At 38.2% G+C, this 23874-nt stretch overlaps 1 protein-coding gene across 1 annotated transcript in view; it reads left to right on the top strand.

The window, feature by feature from the left end:
• The window catches only part of NAALADL2 (N-acetylated alpha-linked acidic dipeptidase like 2), a 711495-nt gene that overhangs the window by 451397 nt on the left and 236224 nt on the right, over positions 1–23874 (top strand). Inside the window, exon 9 of the mRNA XM_063442690.1 lies at positions 3447–3578. Within this exon, the coding sequence (XP_063298760.1) occupies positions 3447–3578 (132 nt within the window). The remainder of the gene's footprint in view (positions 1–3446; positions 3579–23874) is intronic.

Below are 23874 nucleotides of genomic sequence, written 5' to 3' on the forward strand. Positions count from 1 at the left end.
CGATAACAAATGATGTGACTTTCTAGAAAAGAATAGATTATACTAAAAGTGATTATGATTAATGCATTCCTTAGGTCAAAACATATTTAAAATCCCTAACTCAATAAAAATTGTATTACATAATCATTCCATGCTTTTAAGAACATGCAGAGAATATGTTTACTTTTGTGACTATAAGTGTGAATTACTGATTTTTTTTTAAATTAAAGGTGCATTGGAATATAAGATGTGCCCATATAATATAACTAGAAATTTAAAATAAAAAATAAAAGAACCGGTGGCATGTCTTACCCCTTTAGAGTATTGTACCCCCTGTTTGTATCTCTAATCACCACTTCATTATCTCTTATTCCTTCTGTCTCTAAACCCCTTGTGTAACTTGCTCTCCCATCTTCTTTCGTGGCTTTTACCTCCTTTTATCACCTTGAAGTATGCACCTGCAAGTAGGATCATCTTTAGCCTATGCTCAACGTAACACTTTGTTCCTAGGCTGTTTAAAGGATCTAGTTTATAATTTTCCATGGTCTGCGAGGCTTTGTTAAAAAGTGTGACTTGTGGGAAGGGCGAGTTCTGTACGCATGAATATATATATATACAGGGCCCTATATATATATATATATATATATATATATAATCAAACAACAAAAAGGACAGATGTGGTCAGATTCAAGAAATCAAATGAAACTAACCGCATCTCTGGAAATAACTATAGCGGCAGTGTCTAGGATTATAATGCTGGCTGTCGGTAACAGGTGTAGCTCTGAACCGCTAAGGGTGTCACTATAGACCCATGAGCAGAAAAAATGCTATTAAATACCAAAATGAAGTATATACAAAAAGTTACTGCTAAATGCAAAAAATAAATAAAGTATATACAGTGGTACTAGGATTCCACGCCTGTCAATAGAAGGATATGTATAGGTAGGGATATAATGAGCCAAATGGCAACAGCAACTCACCCCTAATTATCAGCTTTAATATAGTGCACTATAAGGAGATGAGAAAAATCCCCAAGTCCCAACCATAAATACCTCCTATAGAGATAGTAGTAGATACAGGGTAAACAGAGGCTCCAAATGAGGCTAGTACAGGGGTGAAGGGAGATTGAGGAGGGTATGCAGTGTTAATAGCAGTCAAATTCGGACTGCTAGTTTTAAATTTAAACAACCTCTCTCCCTGTAAATCCTGTACAAAAAGGATTATAGGTCCCCAAATCACAACCATAAATACCTCTTACAAAAAAATACTAATGATAGGTAACAGGTGTAGCTGTGAACCGCTAAGGGTGTCACTATAGACCCATGAGCAGAAAAAATGCTACTAAATACCAAAATGAAGTATATACAAAAAGTTACTGCTAAATGCAAAAAATAATGAATAAAGTATATACAGTGGTACTAGGATTCCACGCCTGTCAATAGAAGGATATGTATAGGTAGGGATATAATGAGCCAAATGGCAACAGCAACTCACCCCTAATTATCAGCTTTAATATAGTGCACTATAAGGAGATGAGAAAAATCCCCAAGTCCCAACCATAAATACCTCCTATAGAGATAGTAGTAGATACAGGGTAAACAGAGGCTCCAAATGAGGCTAGTACAGGGGTGAAGGGAGATTGAGGAGGGTATGCAGTGTTAATAGCAGTCAAATTCGGACTGCTATTAACACTGCATACCCTCCTCAATCTCCCTTCACCCCTGTACTAGCCTCATTTGGAGCCTCTGTTTACCCTGTATCTACTACTATCTCTATAGGAGGTATTTATGGTTGGGACTTGGGGATTTTTCTCATCTCCTTATAGTGCACTATATTAAAGCTGATAATTAGGGGTGAGTTGCTGTTGCCATTTGGCTCATTATATCCCTACCTATACATATCCTTCTATTGACAGGCGTGGAATCCTAGTACCACTGTATATACTTTATTTATTATTTTTTGCATTTAGCAGTAACTTGTTGTATATACTTCATTTTGGTATTTAGTAGCATTTTTTCTGCTCATGGGTCTATAGTGACACCCTTAGCGGTTCACAGCTACACCTGTTACCTATCATTAGTATTTTTTTGTAAGAGGTATTTATGGTTGTGATTTGGGGACCTATAATCCTTTTTGTACAGGATTTACAGGGAGAGAGGTTGTTTAAATTTAAAACTAGCAGTCCGAATTTGACTGCTATTAACACTGCATACCCTCCTCAATCTCCCTTCACCCCTGTACTAGCCTCATTTGGAGCCTCTGTTTACCCTGTATCTACTACTATCTCTATAGGAGGTATTTATGGTTGGGACTTGGGGATTTTTCTCATCTCCTTATAGTGCACTATATTAAAGCTGATAATTAGGGGTGAGTTGCTGTTGCCATTTGGCTCATTATATCCCTACCTATACATATCCTTCTATTGACAGGCGTGGAATCCTAGTACCACTGTATATACTTTATTTATTTTTTGCATTTAGCAGTAACTTTTTGTATATACTTCATTTTGGTATTTAATAGCATTTTTTCTGCTCATGGGTCTATAGTGACACCCTTAGCGGTTCACAGCTACACCTGTTACCGACAGCCAGCATTATAATCCTAGACACTGCCGCTATAGTTATTTCCAGAGATGCGGTTAGTTTCATTTGATTTCTTGAATCTGACCACATCTGTCCTTTTTGTTGTTTGATTTTGTATATATGGGGTTATGCCCCTTCTTGAGACATCTGGAGTCTCTAATTGGTACACCAGTCTCTGAGTAGACACTCGGCATTACTTCCTCGGGTTATCCGGGGTTGTCGGCACAGGTGTACACCCAGAGACACTGAACTTTTTGTTCTCTGTTTTCCTATATATATATATATATAGAAAAAATACCGGCACTCCTAGGCTTTCCAAGAAAGTATTCTTTATTCCAGAGGATAAGATCAACGTTTCAGCTCCATTACACTAGTGTCCTGATGAAAGCTCCGTAATAGAGCTGAAACATTGATCTTATCCTCTGGAATAAAGAATACTTTCTTGGAAAGCCTAGGAGTGCCGGTATTTTTTCTATCTATATTCTCAAGCTACCAGAGCACCAGGTATCAAATAACTTTTTTGTTGGAGTGCAAGAGCTTCTTTTTGACATATATATATATATATATATATATATATATATATATATATATATATACTCTATAGTCTTCAGATAGCACTCTAAGAACTCGTAAACATTTTTATTTAACTTTTATTTGCTTATTTTAAAAAAGGGAAACAATTCAGTTTTATTAGCAAAACTTTCCACATTACCACTTAAATTATAGGATATATTGTGTATAAAAAAATATTTATGTGTGAAACATCATCATATTTCCAATAAATGCTGTATGTTCTCTTAAAACATGTGATATTATATCACCATATACATCAATCTAATGCTTGTTTTTAATAGACAAATATTTACCTTTTTTTTGTTACTGCAGGAATTTAGAAGAATTTTAGAGAGCAATTCAGTGGCATATATTGGCCTTCACCAGCCAATTAGTGGTAATGCCAGCCTTCAGTCCATTGTTTCGCCATCCCTCCAACAAGTGACAAGTGAAATTACAAAAAAGGTAGAGTGTTTATTTAAACTATCAAAAATATTTATTAAAATGTACAGTATCTCCATATTGTCCATAAATACATCATCCACTCACATCTAAATATTATTATCTTGGATATTTAAAAACAATATTATAGAAGAGAAGAATCAATATAAAAGTGATGTGATAAAAAGGAAAGCTCTAGTTGAAGGAAACAACTATCTTGTAGGGTGTTTGAATTTTAGATATTGAAATTTAAAATATATTTTTCATTTGAATAGATATATGGATATGAGACACTGGTCTATATTTAGATTATTATTTTTTTTAATTAGGCTTTATATTGTTAAGAGGACACTAAGCAACAAAACAATTGTAGCAGAAAGGACTCAGGCCACTTGATCTCAAAAAAGTGGACTGAGTGCCAGGTCTCCCTGCAGTTGAAAACAATATTTTCTTTGCAGGATTAAATATCTCTATTGGCTGTCATACTGAAAGCACTAGAGGTGCACATTTGTGTTTCTAATGCTGTAGAGTTCCTTTAACCCCTTAAGGACCAAACTTCTGAAATAAAAGGGAATCATGACATGTCAGATACGTCATGTGTCCTTAAGGGGTTAATGAAGCAGTTTTGGTGTATAGATCATGCCCCTGCAGCCGCACTGCTCAGTTATCTGCGATTTAGGAATTAAATGACTTTGTTTATACACCTATACGCACTAGCCACACCATCCCTACACATATGATGACAACTAATTACTTGCCTCCTGCTTTATTAATATACTGGCAGAACCTGCAACAGCTTCCAGTGTGATTAAAGTTCAAATAAGAGAGCCAGATATACATTTTAAAGCAAACATTTCGTGCTGTAAGATCTGATTGAAAATGAAACCATTTTTTTATGGATACTTTAAGTGAGTTATCTTCTACTTTAGTGAACAATTATCCAGTCATTTGGGAAGTCAATTGCACTATTCAAGTTGTTTTAGTTCTAGGGAAAGAAATGTGCATTATGTACAAAAATGGGTAACACATTTTACAGAGAAAAAGTAGATTCAATTGCCTGTTAAGATCGATTCAGAAGGACAAAATGCACCATTCTGAGGGACATACATTAATAACGGACACTTATATTTGTATTCTGGGCAGTCAAGTAGCAAAATTCCAGCAAGTTCTCTTGGCACTGGAGATACCGCAACCACATAAGATCATTTCAGCCTCCTTTGTGCCTTGTCAGTAAGGTGTAGATGATACCTCCCAGTGAGCACAGGATTCATGTGTAGACTACACTTTTAGCTTAAGATGAGCCCAATGCTCTGTAACAAAAGTAAAGAATATGACAACTCTGAGAATGTGCAAAGCCTAGAGAAACTCAGTAGCTAGCTTTCGTTTAACATTATTATTTAGGTTTTTAACAACATACATTTCTTCTTGCCCTTTCTGTGGGGCTGTCTTTTTAATATGTTATATTACTTTGTATGTTAACAGGTGGCTTGATATATTTTATTTCCCAAAGAGGGAAGACTGTCTTACAACAAACTGCTGGAGATCAGTCCTTGTGGTTCTCAGTCATGTGATAATTCTGTAAACATTGTTATCTTTAATTTTAGTCTCCCTTTGTTGGTCATGCAAGTTACAGTGCCAAAAAGAGAATAGTAAGCTTTATAAATAAAACAGTGAAATGAGTTTCTCTTCCACAGCGCAGATTTTGACAGTGATCAATCATATCAGTATACATTGTATACACCAGTGGGGTGGAATGAAAAATCTGATGGTTAACAGAAGTTTGTACTTAAGAATAAATCATGTTTGATTTTTTTTTCATGCCATGTAGTAGTTTCTGGAATAGGGTATGCTTCTACGATTCTGAAGAAGCTTATGCCACGGTGGAGATAGTTTGATAGTATGTTTCACATGGTGACACATAAACACCCTGGAATTTTGATCCCTGCACAAATGATTAACTCTTTTTGCAGTGAAACACATAAAACTTTACCTCTGAATTTTCATTGAATATTGTATGATGTAAAAATAAAGCAGGCCTAATTGTATTGTTGTGGGTCATACAATTCTCTGTGAATGTTTTTCTTCACACCCATGAAAATCACACCCAGTAAAATTAACAAAAATTTAAATAAACACGTACATGGTCCATACATTGTGTTTTTAATTAAATCTAATCTAGGCCTGGCTCGTCATGAGTGTCATTAGAGAGGTAATTGCCTCAAGTCATATACAAATAGATTATCATAGGCAATTACATATTACGAACAGAAAGCATAGAGTATCTTACGTAATTTTTAAATGCATAGAGTGCAGAGAGAATATAAATGAAATACTGTTTAACCCCTTAAGTTCCGGAATAAAAGGGAATCGTGACATGTCACACATGTCATGAGTCCTTCAGGGGTTAAAATGACTTTGATATTATCAAGATATTATGCTAAAGCAATGGTTAATAGTTTTATTCATTTTCAGTTTATCCATTAATTTTAGATTTTTAATTTTTGAGTTTTAGGGCAATAAAATGACAACAAATAACCACCATGTCAATCAACAGTAATTCAAGTTTAAAACTGCCCCTTGCAGTTTAAAAGACAACTGATAACTCAATTTTTGTTTAATATAATAATCCTTTTGTCCCATTTTGAACAGAAATATATATATATATATATATATATATATTTAAAATGAAGTATATGTAAAGAAATTAGACATCCCTACCTTTATTATATTGCAGGATCCTTCAGCCATATACATGCATTTTTTGGTTGTACATAGAGTTGAGCAAACCCGAACTGAAAAGTTCGGTTTCGTAACGAACATTATGTTTTTTGGACCACGGACCTGAACTCGGACATATCACTGTATGTTCGGGTTGGAGTTCAGAGTTCGGCGATTTAATGACGCGTTTTGAAAGGCCGAAGGGCAGCCAATCAACAAGCGTTTGACTCGTGTGCCCTTAGAAGCCATCACAGCCATGCCTTCTAATGGCATGGCTGTGATTTGCCAGTGCAGCATGTGACACAGACTCTAGAGAAGCTGGTCACTTAGTATTAGTAAATTACGCCCCTACTCGCTATACCGCAAGTAGGGGCATGTCTATTAAACAAAGCCTGTGGCTGCTCACTGTTAAAAAAAAAAAAAATCTTCAAAGTTCAGAACATCCAGGTGTCAGCTAAACTCTAATTGTACAGTGTACAGTGAAAACCGAAAAAAACTCCATTATCTGACAATTAGTATGTATTCTGTGCAGGCAGTTGAGCAGGGAATGCTTAACTCCCTGCACAGAATACAGATTAATTGTCAGTTTTTAAAAAAAGCAAGTGAATAATAATTTGTGAATGTGCATCCTACCAGATGTATTCGGCTCTGAATTTTGTTAAAACCACTGCTTAGTGAATCTTCCAATTCCTATACTTTGTACTAGAATACTGATGAGAAAGCACCAGTTTTAATCCAAACACTGAATGTTTCAAATCTGGTTGGACCGGCCGAATAACAATCAATCAGAATTGTCTTTAGAAAATCTGTGAATTACCAGTGAGTTCGAAATTCTGTCATTTTCACCAGATTTTGTCCATCTGGAGAAAATCCAGAGTTTAGTGAAGTACCCTGTTAGTTTCCTACAAAAACATTGAATGCTTCAAATCAGGTTGGACCATCTGAATTTCGATCAATCAAAATTGGCTTTAGTAAAACTGCAAATTGCCAGTGCGGTTTGAATTTAGTCATTTTCCCCCTTTTCCATCAAGACAAAATTCAGTGTTTCGTTAATATCCCTATTAATTTAATAAAAACACTATGTGGCCAGGTAGCCATTATAAAGTTTAAAGTTAAAGCAATATACACTCTGGAAGATATAAAGGGTTCCCTGGCAAATATTTTTTAACAAGTATGTCACTAATGTGGGTTCTTTAGTGGCAGTCTCGTCCAACTTTGCACTGATGTTATTGGCTGAGGAGTGGCAGCTGCTGCTCTGTCCAAAGATGGACTGAGGTTATATTGCTAAGGCTGACATGGGAACTTACACCATAGGGATATAAAAATGGTCAAACCGTGCATAACCTGGAGATCCACATACATTTCAGATCATTCAAAAATGGCTTGACCCCCAGAGTGGGACACATCAGTATATTTCTGGCACCATAACCACCATTGTAGCTGTAACAGTTATGGTGCTTAGAATCACCTGTTTAATAATTTAGGAAGGTAACATCCTACCTAACTGCAAGCAGATTTTTGTTATAGTAGTGGTAGTTTTCAGAGGAATTGGACTAATCTGTATGACTAATCTGTATGTAAGTCTAGGCACGTTTTTCATGATTAAATATATTATTGAATAATAATATTTTCAAACTTTAAATATATGTTGCTGTCCTTTCTGAATTTTGCTTTAGTTTTCCTTCTTTAAATGCAATTTTATTCACATTTGCCATGTTTTAAGTAATAGTCATCTCATTAATTTATGACACAATTTCTGCCTGTTTAGGCTTGTTAAGCTGTTTATGAAATGACATTTGAAATTTGCCAGACAAGGCTCAGAAAGCAATTATGGAACTTAACTCTAGCAAAAAAATGACCTTTTTATAGCTTCAATTAGAAACCAGTGTCAAAATAGTTGAAGGTAGAATAAAACATTTAAAACAGTAACTGATGAAAGTCTTTTATCATGCAAATATTACACAAATACAAGCTACTGTTACTAATCAGATAATTTTGTTGCCGCCTATGCAATCAACTCTTTATTTTAGGTAAATGTAAATCAAATTAATAAATAAACATTTTATAAATGGCTTTACTTTAATACAAATGCATTTAAATAACAGATACATGCAATTGCATACTGGATTCACAATTAGTATCAATTTTTTAATTACCCACGTGCCAAAAACATACTCAGAGCATGCGTACTTGCAAATCTATATGTTACTAAGTAAAGATTAGTGTAGGTGAAAATGCATGTTTCTTTCTTGAAAACACGGTGGGAGGTATTGCAAGCTTTAGGTACTAGTTGATCTGCTAGTCAAGTTCAATGTTTAAGACTAATCAGATCTCCACTCCAGATCGTCATGATATTGGAGCAATGAAGCCTACCTGCTACTTTAGTTTGAGGCTCACATCTAAAGCACTCTCTCATTACCTGTGTGTCTGCCTATCTAAAAATATATAATGATTACAGTAATTAGTCCAGTAATTCAGATGCCAGATTAAGAGTATTGCAATACACAGTGATAAAGGATATCCTAGGAAACATAATTCTAAAAAAATGTAGGGAAATATGTCACTGGTAACGATCGTTCTTTCAGATGTTGGTGGAACATATTTTCCATTTCCAACATCCTAACCAGCCAATGGTGCATATTTCTCACATATGTCTGTATATGACCATATATGTAATTTGTCTAAATGCACCAGTGTATAATATGTGTATGATGTAAATAATGAGTTATGTAAACTTGTACATCAAGTATGTCAAACTCATCGGCAAGCATGGGCCACATAAACAAGGTTTAAGTTTATGTGGGCCACAAAAAAAAACAACAACCTTAAATTTCCATAGAAACATAAGTGTTTTTTGAAAAGTACAGTATAAAAAACAAACACATCCCCCTCTACTAAACCCCAGTCCCCCATCTGTACTAAATCCCAGTCCCCCCTCTTTACTAATTCCCAGCCTCCCCCTCTATACTAAATCCCAGCACCTCTCTCTACTAAACCCCAGCCCTTGTTTAAAAAAAATAAAAAAAATATTAGGCAACAAGCTAACTCTGGAATCCAATGGCGCCGTCCACACCCTGTGCCAAAGCGGGTCCTCCCGCTACTCCTTAAAAACCTGTGAAGGTGGAGCATGTTGATGCCATGTCGGAATGTGATGTGGTTTTGCGTGCCTCCTTGCACCTCCAGGTGCTCCACTGTCCAGCCGCGGCCATCGTGACATTGACCAACACTCACTAAGAGACACACTCACTGACACACACACTCACTCTCTGACAGACACACACATACACTGACAGGAACACACACACTTACTCACTGACAGACATTCACTGACACACACACACTCACTCTCTGACAGAAGACACACACTCTGACAAGCACACACTCAATCTGTGACAGACACACACTCAATCTGTGACAGACACACACTCACTCTCAGACACACACACACACTCTGAAAGACACACACACACTCTGACAGGCACACACACTCACTCTCTGACAAACACACACTCAATCTGTGACAGACACACACTCAATCTGTGACAGACACACACTCACTCTCAGACACACACACACACACACACACACACTCTGACAGACAGACACACACACACACACACACACTTACAGACTCACTCACTGACAGACACACACTCACTGACAGACACACACATACACTGACAGACACACACACACACACACATTTTCACATTCTTGCACACACTAACATCATTTTCTTTATTGCTCCCTACCTTTGGGTGCTGGTGTCTGGCCTCTCTTTGGGATCCAGTGGGGATCTCTCGGGAGCTCATTCTTCCTGCTCCTCACTGCTCCCTCATGTGTGCAGTTTAGTAATGCCAGGTGCTTGAATGACATCATATTTCCACATCAAGCATCACTACAGAGGGCACGTGAGGGAGCAGTGAGGAGCAGGAAAACTGAGCTCCCTCGCTGCCACCAGGGACCTCTCCTCCCTGGCCGGGTAAATTTTTAGCAGAGTAGGCACCTGCAATGTAAGGAGAGCAGGTGCCTACTCTGCCTAAGTAAGCATGTCTCAAACTGGGCCGCAAAGATATGCATTGTGGGCCACGAGTTTGACATGCTTGTTGTACATAGTAGGGAATGGTTTTTTAGATGGGTAGGTGAATTTGGATGCATTGGTGGATGAACATAGAGTGTTGGGTGTGGGAGCTATGTTATTTGTTGAGTTATTAAATTTAACTAACTTAATAAGAAGATTTATGTAAATAGGGAGGTGAATGATGGATCAATGAGAGAGGCTATGACATGTGACTGGGTGGGTATATTTATATTATTCAGCTAGTGGGGTGACTAGGTTGGGGGCTGTTTGTAATGATATGAGGGTGGGTGACAGAGTGTGTTGCTGGATAAATGTGACTAGGTTGATGGTATATAATAAGTTTGGAGTATGTGACATGTTGAATGTAATGATGACTAGTTAGGGAACTGGTGAGAGGGACTGGGTGAGTTCCCTTATATCTACTTACATTGTTAAAAAGCACGTTCGATGGGTAACTGTAAAGATAATCCAAAAGAGTTGCAGATAGAGGCACATAGTTGCACTGAATCTTTTACAACACACTTAGCTCGCCATTGACTACAACCCTCTGTTGCCTTTCACTCAGCCACTGCCTTACCCATTCAACAATATCGGAATCATACTTAATGATTGCAGTTTATAGATAAGCCTTCTTTGTGGAACAGTGTCAAAAGCCTTACCGAAATCTAGGTAAGCAATGTCTGCACCACCCATATCTATTATTTTAGTTACCCAATCAAAAAAATGCATAGGATTAGTTTGGCATGATCTCCCTGAAGTAAACCCATGTTATATCTTATCTTGAAATCCATGTGTTTTGTTTTTTTAATTCTTGATGTGCATAGCGTAACAAATATGCATGTATGTCACTTCAGCATATCAAACGGCATTATATAACCAGCATTAAACAGTTGATGTGACTGTGGTTGTGCACATTTTTTTAAATATAACATGAGTGTATCCCTAGTTAGCATTCAACTAACATGGTGTATACGTGTCAGTTTTACAGTATGATCCAGCGCATAGAATTGTGTAACACAGAGGACCGATAGGTAACATATACCAGACCTTAGAATGGCCGGACTAGAGTACCAAAGAATAGTCAGAAATAGCTGAGGTCAAGGGATACAGAAAGAGACACAACGATAAGGAAAAGCCAGGGGTCAGGGATGCCAGAAAACAGGGAAGTCAATATTAATGCCAAAGTCAAATAACCAGAAAAATCTGAATCAATAACGCGCTCTCGGACAACCACAAGAGAAACCACGACAAGGCACAGAGCAAGAGGAGAACTGGACCTAAATACCCCACCTGTGGATCTGATTGGTTGTAACCGGCCTTTGACCCCAGAGGCAGTTACCATGTTCCTATTTGCATGATTGCTGCTCAGCACAAACCCTCCTGTAGATTGATTGCTGCTCAACACAAACCCTCCTGTGGATTGATTGCTGCTCGGCACAACTTTTCCTGTCAGGACAGTGCCAGATTAAACAGATTAAATGCCATTAATCACATTTTTATGTGCAGATAAATACGTGACAATAAGTACGTTTGTGTATTTTTGTCTTAACCTAGGGAGGGTGGTGTAAGAGCTGTATGTTCCGAGGTGAGTATAGGTATTTGCAGACCATTTGTATTGGCTCTTGTGTTGTGATCAGGCTTAGGAACACAAACAGGTTGGTGGAGTAGAGATAGATTAAAAGCAAGCAACATTCTGTAAGTGGGTACCGATTGTGTGTTTCCCTTCATGCGGAGAGGTGTCTGATTATGTGTGGGGTGGACCACGCAGGACAGGTGGTGCCCCTAACCAAGGGAGCATCGGGGTGGGGGGTTGTGCTGTGTAGTTGTACACTATATAAATTTGTGTGGAACAGGTCCAGGGCCATAAGTGGCACTATTGTGCTTGTGCATTGAGATCAGCCAGGGGCTCCCTATTCCTATGCATCCCAGGTCCAATATTGTAGAATTGTGTGGGTGTAGCTAGTAAGCAGAAACATAATGTAGAACTATAAAATTAACATTAAAACTTTGCAGCACAGTGCCGCGGGTTCTGTAAGTTCCTCGGTTGGATTTGGGGTGTGACCATTTTCGCCAATGCCAGTCAGGTGGCAAGTAGGTTGCCAGTTTCAGGTCTCGGCACAAATGGGACTACGTTAGCCAGATCCCACCCTTGTGTGGCGTGGATCTGCCATGGAGGCTGTCACATCCCTTATGCCCAGTGCAGAGAGGAACACTGGTATGTCAGTCCCCGTAGTTAGTTTGTGCATGGCGCCATTGTGAGAGATGAGGAGGTATCTCGGTGTCCCCCACCTGTAGGTCACTTCTGCGGTGCGTAGTTGGGTGGTGAGTGAGTTCAGAGATTTCCTCCATTGCAGTGTTGCTTTGGATAAGTCTTGGTAAAAAAAAACAGTTGGGAGTCCTTAAATATCAGTGGGGTCTTGTTCCTCACTGCTGCCATGATGTGCCCTTTGTCTTGGGGTAGTGAGTAGCGGAGTATTCCGTCCCTGGTCACTGTGGAAGTAGTTTTAGTTGGCATAGGGAGGCGATATAGCCCAGCAATGTTGATTTTCCTTGTGGTCAGCAGTCTTCTCACATAGTGTGGTAATTCCTCCCCAGGGACTGTAGAGGCTTTGCCCCTAATCTTGATGTGGTTGCGGCGAGACCTGTCTTCTTGCACTGACAATTGCAATGAGAGGGCGTGGTGGGCCGTTTGAAATTGTAGTATGGAGGCCTGCATAGTGGAGATGTCATTCCGGATCTCCTTTACCTCTGCTTCAGCTGCTGCCATCTGGCCTGTCACCTGTTGCATGGTAATTTTCAGAACAGCAGTGAGGAGTCTCTGGATGTCATTGACCATAGTGTGTAGGATTTGGAGGTCCTGCTTAGTTGCAGGTTCTGTGTTGTCAGCTGTTGCTGTGTGTCCTCTGGTGGGCTCTGCACCTGAGGGGGAGCCAGTAATGCTGCGTGGGAGACTCCTGATGGAGGTAAGTGTTCCACTGCCGCCATCTTGGCTGGAGTGTGCTGCTGTAGCATGGCTCCGATGTCCCGCTGTTCTGTTGTGGTTCCAGGCGGAGGCTTCTGGGATCTGCACCCCATGGCAGGAGTGGTGAACTATATGTTCTTTAACATGGTTTCTATCACTTTCCCCATTACTGAAGAAGGCTTACTGACGTATAGATGCCCCACTCCTCCCTACTACCTTTCTTGTGAATGAGTACAACATTTGCTAATTTTCAATATTCTGGGACTAGTCCTTTTAACAATGATTTTACTAGTACACCACTAAGCTCTTTTAATAACTTTAGATGTATCCCATCAGGCTCCATCAACTTATTTGTTTTTATATAAAAGATAATAAAAAATAGTGAGTGGGCGCTTCACTGAATTTATGACAGTAGGTATATACAATAAATGGTGTAACCAGTACCCTAGTGCTTCCCTTGTGCACCAGATTATAGTAATACAATTAAAAAAACATGTACCAGTGTATACACCTCCCCAATGTGGTCACAGCAAAATAAATGAATAATATTACCAATATACAACTTGACTGTAATACAGACAGCGTAGAGCTTGATTGGGATATGGACTAAGACAAAAAAGAAATAAAAAACAACATAGTGCAAACTGTATAATAACTGATGGAAAGTAAATGAACATATGACTCTCACTCACATGCTCCAGAGCCGTACCAGGCTCTGTAAATCAGGCTCAGGGGTGCCAAGTACTGGCTAGCGATCCAGATGATTCAAGTAGATGGGACTCCAAAATTGAGTACAAAATATTTATTGTATAAAAATATATGTAAAAGTATACACACTACTGGGCACTATGGGGAGGGAACCCAAAACAGTCAATAATGTAACATACAACAAAATTGGAGTTCCACTTACCCCTATTAATATAGTAGCCCAGAGTGAAAGAAACACATAAAATAACAAATAACAAATGTTATAGATGCAAGCAGACGCGTTTCGGCTAGCAGCCTTCCTCCAGTGCTTGTCTCCATGTTCTATTCAGTCTTCTTTTATAGGTCCCATCTATGCCGTTCAGCTGGATTCAATTTCGTGCCTGCGTCGCGTCACTTCCGGTTTTACGAGTGAGTTCACTTCCGGTTTCCGGCTGGCTGGAATGCATGCTGAAACGCAGCGTTGAGGATATAGGCTGCTCTCAACTTTAATACTTGAGTCCCCATAGCAACCATGCGTTCCATATTTGCACAATACAATAACAGAGTGAAAAAAATATATAAAAAATGTAGTTAATATAAAATATATACAGTACAAACTCTAATTAACCATTTTCGATCTCTCTACATATAGTGAGAGATTTAAAGGTATATAGAACAATTTCTTTGTAAAAAACCATTAGAACACATTCATTTAAACAGATCAATGTATGACCATACAAGGTCTCATATATAAAAAGCAATTAGATAGAGCGCAGGTGGAACCTCCAGTATCTATGTAAGCAAATACAAAACGGATAAAAATATGATAATACAAAATTATATATATATAATAATGATAAGAAAAAGGGGATACATTTTATAAAAAGTGAATAAACTCAAAATCTAAATTCAGTCCCCTCGGGGACAAGGTGTTCACATCGAAGATCCACTTGCCCTCTATCTTAGCCAATTCCTTAAGATTATTATCACCCCTCCAATTTTTGAATTTCTTAAAAATAACAGTATATGACAACAATGAAGGATCACTACCATGCTTTTCAGTGAAGTGTGCAGATACACTATGTTTCATATACCCCCTCTGGATGTTCCCCATGTGCTCTGCAACCCTGGTTTTAAAGGCTCTGGTGGTCATCCCAATATACTGCAGACCACATGGGCACCAGAGGAGGTATATGACATTAGTGGAATTACAAGTTAGAACCTGATGGATTTTAAAAGTACGATTGGTGGAATGTGAGGTAAATTCTGTCTGTTTTTGTTTGCCAAATAAAGTTCTCTTACAGGCCAGGCAGGATTTGCAGGGATAAAAGCCCTTTTCTAATCCAAAAAGGTTTTTTCCTTCCACTTTGTCCCTGATACAACTTGTAGTTAGATGCTATTTTAGGTTTTTAGCCCCTCTATAAATGATCCGTGGTTTATCACCAATAATTCCCCTCAAATTAGGATCTGATTTAAGGATACGCCAGTATCTGTTAATAATGTGCTTAATTTGCTTGGCATCCTCACTATAATTTAAAATGATTGGTATTTGATCAGCATACTTCCTCTCCTCACTAGACACCTTTTTGCTCAGTATCATATTACGATCCTTCTTTTTAATAGAATTAATACATCTGTCCAATTCTTTGGCGTCATAATTTTTCTCTATAAACCTATCCCTCAAACAGGCTGCCTGTTCCTCAAACACTTCAACATCACTACAATTTCTGAATAACCTAAGGAACTGACCCTTAGGGACACCTTTGAGCCAAGAATGATAGTGGCAACTGGACGTTTCAATGTCCACCTTCAATGTCCACCAATGTCGACCTTCTTAAAGAAAGTCTTGGTCTTTATAGCCTCATTGTTTACATAGATATTTAGGTCCAAAAAATTGATGTTGGATGAACTATACTCACTAGTTAATTTAATGTCGGGATGTTGAAGGTTCAGAAATTCCAAAAATGGCCACAAAGATTCCTCATCACCGCGCCAAATAAAGAAGATGTCGTCTATAAAACGACGATAAAGGACCAGGTTTCGCGCCCAGCCGCCTTCTTCCGTTAAAAACGGGTTCTCCCAATGCGCCATAAATAAATTGGCGTAGCTGGGCGCGAACCTGGTCCCCATCGCAGTCCCCTTAAGTTGCAAAAAAAATTTATCGTCAAACCAAAAATAATTGTTACAGAGAATAAGTCTAATTCCATCTAGGATAAATTGTATCTGCAATTCTTTCAGTTCACTATGGTTTTTAAGAAAAAAATGTGATTGCTTCACAACCCGACAGATGTGGTATACTTGTGTACAAGCTTGAGACGTCACAGGTCACCAATAACATATTATTATCCCAACTTATCTCTTCAAGAAGATCCAACAGAGACATAGAGTCTCGTAAGTAGGATGGTTGTGAGATTACCAGGGGTTGTAGTTGTTTGTCTATATATTCTGACAAATTACTCAATAGTGACCCCACCCCTGACACGATGGGTCTGCCGGGTGGGTTTTCCTCACTTTTATGTATCTTTGGCAGGGTGTAGAATACCGGGGTCCTCCCTGTGACAGAGTCCAAATAATGGAACTCGTCCTTGTTAAGGATTCCCAGTATTCTACCCCTGCCCAAAAGAGATGAGTATTCCTTTCTAATCTGCCCTATGGGGTTGCTCTTTAGTTCTTTATATGTACTTAAATCATCCAATTGCCTATAGATCTCCTTCATATATTGTTCTCTACTCTGGATGACCACCCCGCCCCCTTTGTCGGCAGGTTTTATGATTATTGCTTTGTTGGTCTGAAGTTCTTTTAATGCTTTCCTTTGATGAAAGTCCATATTACTCCTTTTATATTTCCTCTTATTATTATTATTTAGTTTGCTCACATCCTCCATAACCAAACGTTCGAATACCCTCATTCCCCCATTGATCAAATGCCTCGGAAAAAAATTAGATGTTTTTTAAGTTGGGTATGATGGAACTCTTGGGGGCCTTCTAGGGACTCTGAGGGGGATAACTTATCAAAGAATAATTTAATGCACATTTTCCGTGTAAATTTGTTTATATCAATAAATGTATCGAATGGCTTATTAAATTCTGATGGGACAAATTTAAATCCCTTTCTTAAAACTTCAATTTGGGGTTTTGTAAGGGTCATGTCTGTTAAATTAAAAATGCCTATTGGTCTAGTGTCCTTCCCCTCTTCCTTTCTCTCCAGGATTCTTCCTGCTCTATTTCCTCTCCTGTTCCCTGGTTTCTCCTTTTTTGTGGGAAACACGTCATCTCCCTCCTCAAAGGGCCCTGCCCTAAAAAAAGGTGATGATGTAGGGTCTCTCATATCTCCTGGGGAATTCTCTGATAATACTCTAAATCTGTTTTGATGTGTAAACTTCGTATAGTTATAGTCGGTCCCATATTGGGAGCCATGTCTTCTCTGGTATGATCTGTTTCTATCTTGGTAAGATCTTTTGTTTGGTGTATATTGGGCACGAAATTGTGTGTGTTTTATGGCATTTGGTCTCCTAACAGGATATTTATTGGATGGAGCATATGGTTGTGGGGATTCCTTCCTCTGAAAATGGACCACCCTATCTCTAGAAAGTGGTCTACTCTGTGGTTGAAATTTCTTTGAGAAAGAACGAACTTTATGACTAGGATAGTCGCTCTTATCTCTCAGAAATTTTTTCTTTTTTATGACCACCGTTTCTTGTTCAATTTTTTCAACATAATCCTTTATTGTTTCTAACGATTTCTCTACTTCCTCACAACCTTTTAACGGTTGTAATTTATCTTTTATTTCATTTATTTCAGTGTCTAATTTTTGTAAATTTCTTTTTCTCTGTTGGATGCAAATTCTCATCATCCTAACAGAGAAGGATTCAAGTGCTGAGTTCCAGATATCAATAAATTCTTCATCATCCCTATCAAATGTGGGAGTTTTAAAAAACCGTAGACCTCTAGGAGTGATTTTATTCTCTAGGTACTTTTCCATAGTAAAAATCTCCCATTTGATCTTAGTTTCTTTTGTCAGAAGTCTTTGTAGGGTTTGACACATTAGATCTAAATTGTCGTCTCTGAATTTAATATTATCAGGTTCACATTCAAACCTGTTGGCTATTCTATCTTGCCAATTTTGTCTTTTCTCAAACAGATCCATTTTATGTACTGAGCAGCCCTCACTAATACAGGGAAAATGTAAGGATATAAAAGATAATAAAAAATAGTGAGTGGGCGCTTCACTGAATTTATGACAGTTGAACCTCTTCCACTTAAATTCACATGTAACATATGACTCATTTGTCCTTTTTCCTAACTAAGGTCCCCTACCATCATTTTCAGCTGTAAATACTGAACAAAAATATTAATTGAGGGAGTCAGCTAGTCCTTTATCCTCTTCTATATACCTTCCTTCTTTTGTTTTTAATCGGACTAATCCTTGTTTTACTTTACTGTTCTCTGTTATGTATCCAAAAATGTTTTACCCCTTTTTTACTGCCTGTGCTTTTCTCTCTTCTGTGTTTGCTTTGGAGGCTCCAATAACTTGCTTAGCCTCTTTCTGTCTAATCTTATAGATCTGTCTGTGTTTCTCACTCTGGGTTTTTTATAATTACTAAATGCCAACTTTTTTTTTTTTTTTTTACTATTTTGGCCATATCTGCAAACCACAGTGGTTTCATATTTTTGCTGCTCTTATTGACAAGTCTAATGGAATTTTCTGTTGCTTGCAGTAGTGAACTTTTAAATAATCCTATTTCTTCTGTACTCCATTAAACTGCTCCAGTCTGATAATGACTCCTTTACGCATTTTCTAATTTTATAAAAGTATGTTTTTCTAAAATCTAAAACTTTAGTTTTTGTGTAGTGTCACTTTTCTTATATTAAGCCACACTGATTGGTGATAAATAAATCCTAAACTTTCACCAACAGTAATATCTGATACCAAATCTCCATTTGTTGATACTAAATCCAGTATGGCCTACTTAATAGTTGGCATCTCAACGATTTGTTTTAGAGACAATCCCAGTAGAGAGTTTAAGATATATGTGTGCTCCTGGCACAAGCAATTATGACTATTATGAGCCAGATGAATTAGAGAAAAATGTGGATAGGACAGGCAGCAGCCCAATATTTTCTTGTGTGCACTCCCCTTCTGTATCTTCTCCTCCCTCTCAAAGTTTATCTGTATGTGCTATATAATTGCCTCATTCAGTGGAGACAGTTGTGACATCAGCTCCACTAGAACAAGTAGCTCACCCACTGTTCATCATGTTACCAGCACCACCACATCAACCACCACTAATACCACCACTTCTAGTATTGAGTGCTGTGATCCACGTTCATGTTACCAGCACCACCACAGCAACCACCACTTCTAGTATTGAGTGCTGTAATCCACGTCATGGGGTGGTAGCAATGTCTACTTTTGTCATTTGCAATGTCATGCACCGTGTCACAAAAAGGGGCATGTGCACAGCGGGCAGTGTCAATATTGCATCATGAGACTACAGGGGCTGGGACAATGGCAGTCTGTTGGGTCAGCACTCCATGTGGCTGGCAGACCAGTAAGGAGACTGCCAAACCTCTTACAGAGGGCTGTTGACTAGCACTAATTTACTTTTGAAAGAAAAAAAAAGGGTTATTTAATCGTATAATAACAGACAGGAACAGTTGCATGCAAAAGTTATGAAGTGCATTGAAGTCCACGCAGCAAACTAATTACATTTTTAGGACATTGTAAGTATAATTGATATCAAGCTTTTGTTAGACTGTTTTTATGCTCTATGTTTGTTTCTGGAAAGTTTTATGATATTATGTAAAGTTATTATTTTTCTAATTTGCAATGCTCTGGTACATTGTGTGGGAATGTTTTCTATTATTTATGTTCATATGTGATTTTTGCTTATATCTATTTGCATTTATTCATATGTATTAGAGTTTACTCTTTTCCTGGCACACCAAGCCAATAACAGGCAATAAATCCATTTAAACACGGAGGTGTATGGATGAGTTATCTGTCTGTTTAGCTGAAGAAAGGTATAGGAAACGCTAAAACGAGGGCAGAAAAATGGTGCTCGTTGTCATGCCCTTGTTCACCCACCTCATAAAATTAAAAAAAAAATAATAATAATACATTTTTTCCTGATTCTGCTCATATTTTTAAAAAGCTTGTCATTGTAGTTTTGCACTGAATAACTGAGTTTTGCTGTGCCTGTTAACTCCAGAGACACAGTTGGTATAAACTGATTGAGCATTGTTTTTTATCTCACAGGACAGTTACTGACGCTACAGACTGAATGTGTGGGAATTCTTTGTTCTTTGTCAGGGTGGAAGGAGTGAGCGGGTGGTCACCTGTTCACTGACTTTTACCTTTCATTTTTAGATAAATTCCCTATTTTGAACTTGAAATATCACCTGCTCACCATTTTCCATCAACACGATATAGCAAATGGAAAAAGATTATAATTAATTGTGATAAAACTCTCTATTCCTAATTTTTTTTAAATTCAGACATATAATAATCAATTTTGGCAACTCAGAATTGGCATTGAAAATATGCCTGCTTTTGCCTATACACCAGGCCAGGCAACATTGTAGTCATGTTTGCTTGTCAGCACATTTGTCTGCACAAATTGCTCTGCTCTGCAAAAGTAGTCTGTTGCTGACAGATATTGTGCTAGACAGTTTAACCTTAGAATTACTTAAATTATAATTGCGATCTACTTGACTAAAACACACCTTTTTAACTGTTTTGTTTGATGAATAAAGAGTGGGGGGATGCATAATCTAAAGTATTGTACTCCTGATCATCTTTGGTGCATTGTAATGTATAACAATGGCAATTTTACAGAACAGTGAATTTAACAAAGACATACGAAAAAATTAAGAATTAAGAAAAATGGATAATATCAGACATGAAAAAGCATAACTACTTGAATATAGACTATATTTTTTCTTTTTCAGATATAAAAACTGCTATTTCATTTAAAATGAAATAAATAAAATCACAAATGCATCTCTGGATTGTATCTGTTACAGTGCTTATTTCAAGGACATATTCGAAAAGTAATAAAAGGTCACTGGAGCAGCAGGTCCTGTGAAAATACATTTAAATAATCAGGCAGACAATCTATAATATTTTTTGTGCTACAATATAACTTGAGCAGACAATCAAAAGAAGCAAAACTCAAATCTACCAGTTTGCATACAGTGCCCTCTACTAATACTGGCATTCTTGGTAAATATGAGAAGTAAGGCTGTGATAATTTGTCTGTATTGTTTAACGTTTTCATATTTTGTTAAAAAAATGCACACAAATACTCATTGTGCTTATCAATATCAAACAATTGCAAACACAACACAAGTATATCAAAAAATAAAAATATCTGTGTGGCACAATTATTGGCATCTTTTAGTCAATAAATTCTGCTTCCTCCGTTTGCCAAAAAAACAGTTTTGAGTCTTCTTCTATAATGTCTGATGAAGTTGGACAGTACATGTCACAGGATTTAAGGCCATTCCTACATACAGAATCTCTCTCCATCCTTCAAATTTTGAGGTCACCACTGGGGGGGGGGGGGCAAGGGGGCCTCCTCTTCAGTTCACCTCACAGGTTTTATATGGCGTTCAAGTTAGGGGACCAGGATGGCCATGGCAGGACCTTGATTTTTGCTGGACCCTTTTTGTGTTAATTTTGATGTATGTTTTGGATCATTGACCTGTGGTATGATTCAACATGCACCATTTAAGAGTTGTGGCAGAAGCAGTTAGGTATTTAAGTTAATCTCAGTTGAGATTGGATAGATCCTAACAAAATGTTCAGGTCTTCTGGTAAAATCTTTTTAAAAAACATTAAAGAGCTACCACCATATTTAACCATGGGAATTAACTAAATTTTCATATGGCTACCTCTCTGTGTGAGCCAAATCTACCTCTGGTATTTATTCCCAAAAAGCTCTATTTTGGTTTCATTTGACCATATAACACGGTTCCATTTGAAGTTCAAGTAGTGTCTAGCAAAATGAGTTCATTTTAGAATGAAAGTAGAAACTATTTTCTTGAAACCCTTCCAAATACATTGTGGTGATGTAGGTCAAGTCAGATTGCAAGACTTTATAACCCCAAGAAGCAGTGAAAGTCTGCAATTCTCTAGCTGTAAGCCTTAGAAATTTTTTTGGACAATCAAACCATCCTCTTCACAGTGTATTCAGACAATATAGAGTCATTAATGTACAACTTTTGCAGTGTGGCAGGGTGCATTATCCTGCTGAAAGAGGCCACGGCCATCAGGGAACACCATTGCCATAAAGGGGTGTATGTGGCCTGCAACAATCTCTAGGTAGCTGATTGTAGTGGAGCACTAGTCTAGCAGGGACTTTTCTCCACTGGTTTTCTCCAAGATGACTCAGGAACAAAGAAGATGTTTCACAGGAACAGATAAATACAGCAAGGCAAAAAGAGATTCTAATAAAACACCTCCCCAGTAACAAGACAACACTCAGTTTAGGGGGAATAACTGAAGGTTTAATGGTGGCACACTGCCTTTTATGTGATTTTCCCCACAAGGTTACCGCCCAGGTGGATCTTGTGGGGCACTGAGTTACAAAGTTCATAGACCAGTCTATCTTTTCAATCACATAATGGATAAATTGCATGAACGGATCCGTTTGTGCATAACTTCATTAGATGTATCTGGTTCGGTAGATGGTTTCTACCAAATAGCGCTTTGTTCGTGCACTTTCAGGTGAACTAAGGTGGAGGTGGAAGTCTCAGCAGTGTTCGCGCCATCGAGTGTCCGATTTTAGTTCCATGCACTTGACGACCAAACACCGCTGCCTTTGTTCATGTCCCAAGATGGCCATTGCCACATGTCCGTCTATAAAAATCGTGACCACCCAGCCGACCACTTAGAACGTTCATGTGATTGTGGTTTATGGAGGTGTGAACTGAGTTGATGAGCGGCACACTCCACAGCTGGGTGGTCTACCATTCGGTAGTTTGTTCGGTTGTTGAACAAAACCGTGGGAACCACTTAAGGGAATGGATTTTGACGAACAGCCAGGTGAAACAGGGGAAACCTTAGGTTACAAAGCCATGGGAGTAAGTCTTGCACAGTTATTGTCACTTTCTCAGATAAGGAGAGGGGAAAACAAAGGGGATACGGACAGCCCAGAGGCGATACGGACAGCCCAGTGATACATGTCAAAGTAACATCCACATGCCAGAACCAAAGGTTTCACAGCAGAACATTGCCCAAAGCATAACACCGCCTATGCAAGCCTGCCTTCTTACCGTAGAGTTTCCTGCTGCCATGTCTTCCCCAGGTAAACGATGAACACACACCCGACGATCCACCTTATCCAAATTAAAACGTGATTCATCAGAGCAGGCAACCTTCTTCCATTGCTCCATTGTCCATTTCTGACACTCACGTCCCTAGTTAACATGCTTTTGGCAGTGGAAAGAGTTTTTCGTAGACACTCTGACTCATCTGTAGCTATGCAACATCATGCACAGCCCACTGCGATGCACTGTGTGATCTGAGATTATTGTATTTGTGTTTGTTTTATTATGTTGTTTCTTTTCATTTACTTCATCTTTTTGTCTGTGTTTTCTTGTCTTTTTTATTTTTTTTATTTCATGACCTTGCTCTTGTCTGTTACACTAAAACCTTGCGTTCTTCTTGAATGCTGTTCCTTCTCTAAACACTTGCTCTTTGCTCATCCATTAAGTTCTGTTTGACTGCTCCTACCTTTTTTGTCTTATCTGGTGCAATAACTGGCCCTTCTACTTTCATTTTCCACCCACATCAGGATTTAAAAAAAAAAAAAAAACATCAGTATAAGAAATACAGCATTAGCCCAAAAAAATATGAGTGAAAAGTGA

This window comes from Pelobates fuscus, chromosome 2 (genome assembly GCF_036172605.1).
Source record: "Pelobates fuscus isolate aPelFus1 chromosome 2, aPelFus1.pri, whole genome shotgun sequence".
NCBI lineage: Eukaryota > Metazoa > Chordata > Amphibia > Anura > Pelobatidae > Pelobates > Pelobates fuscus.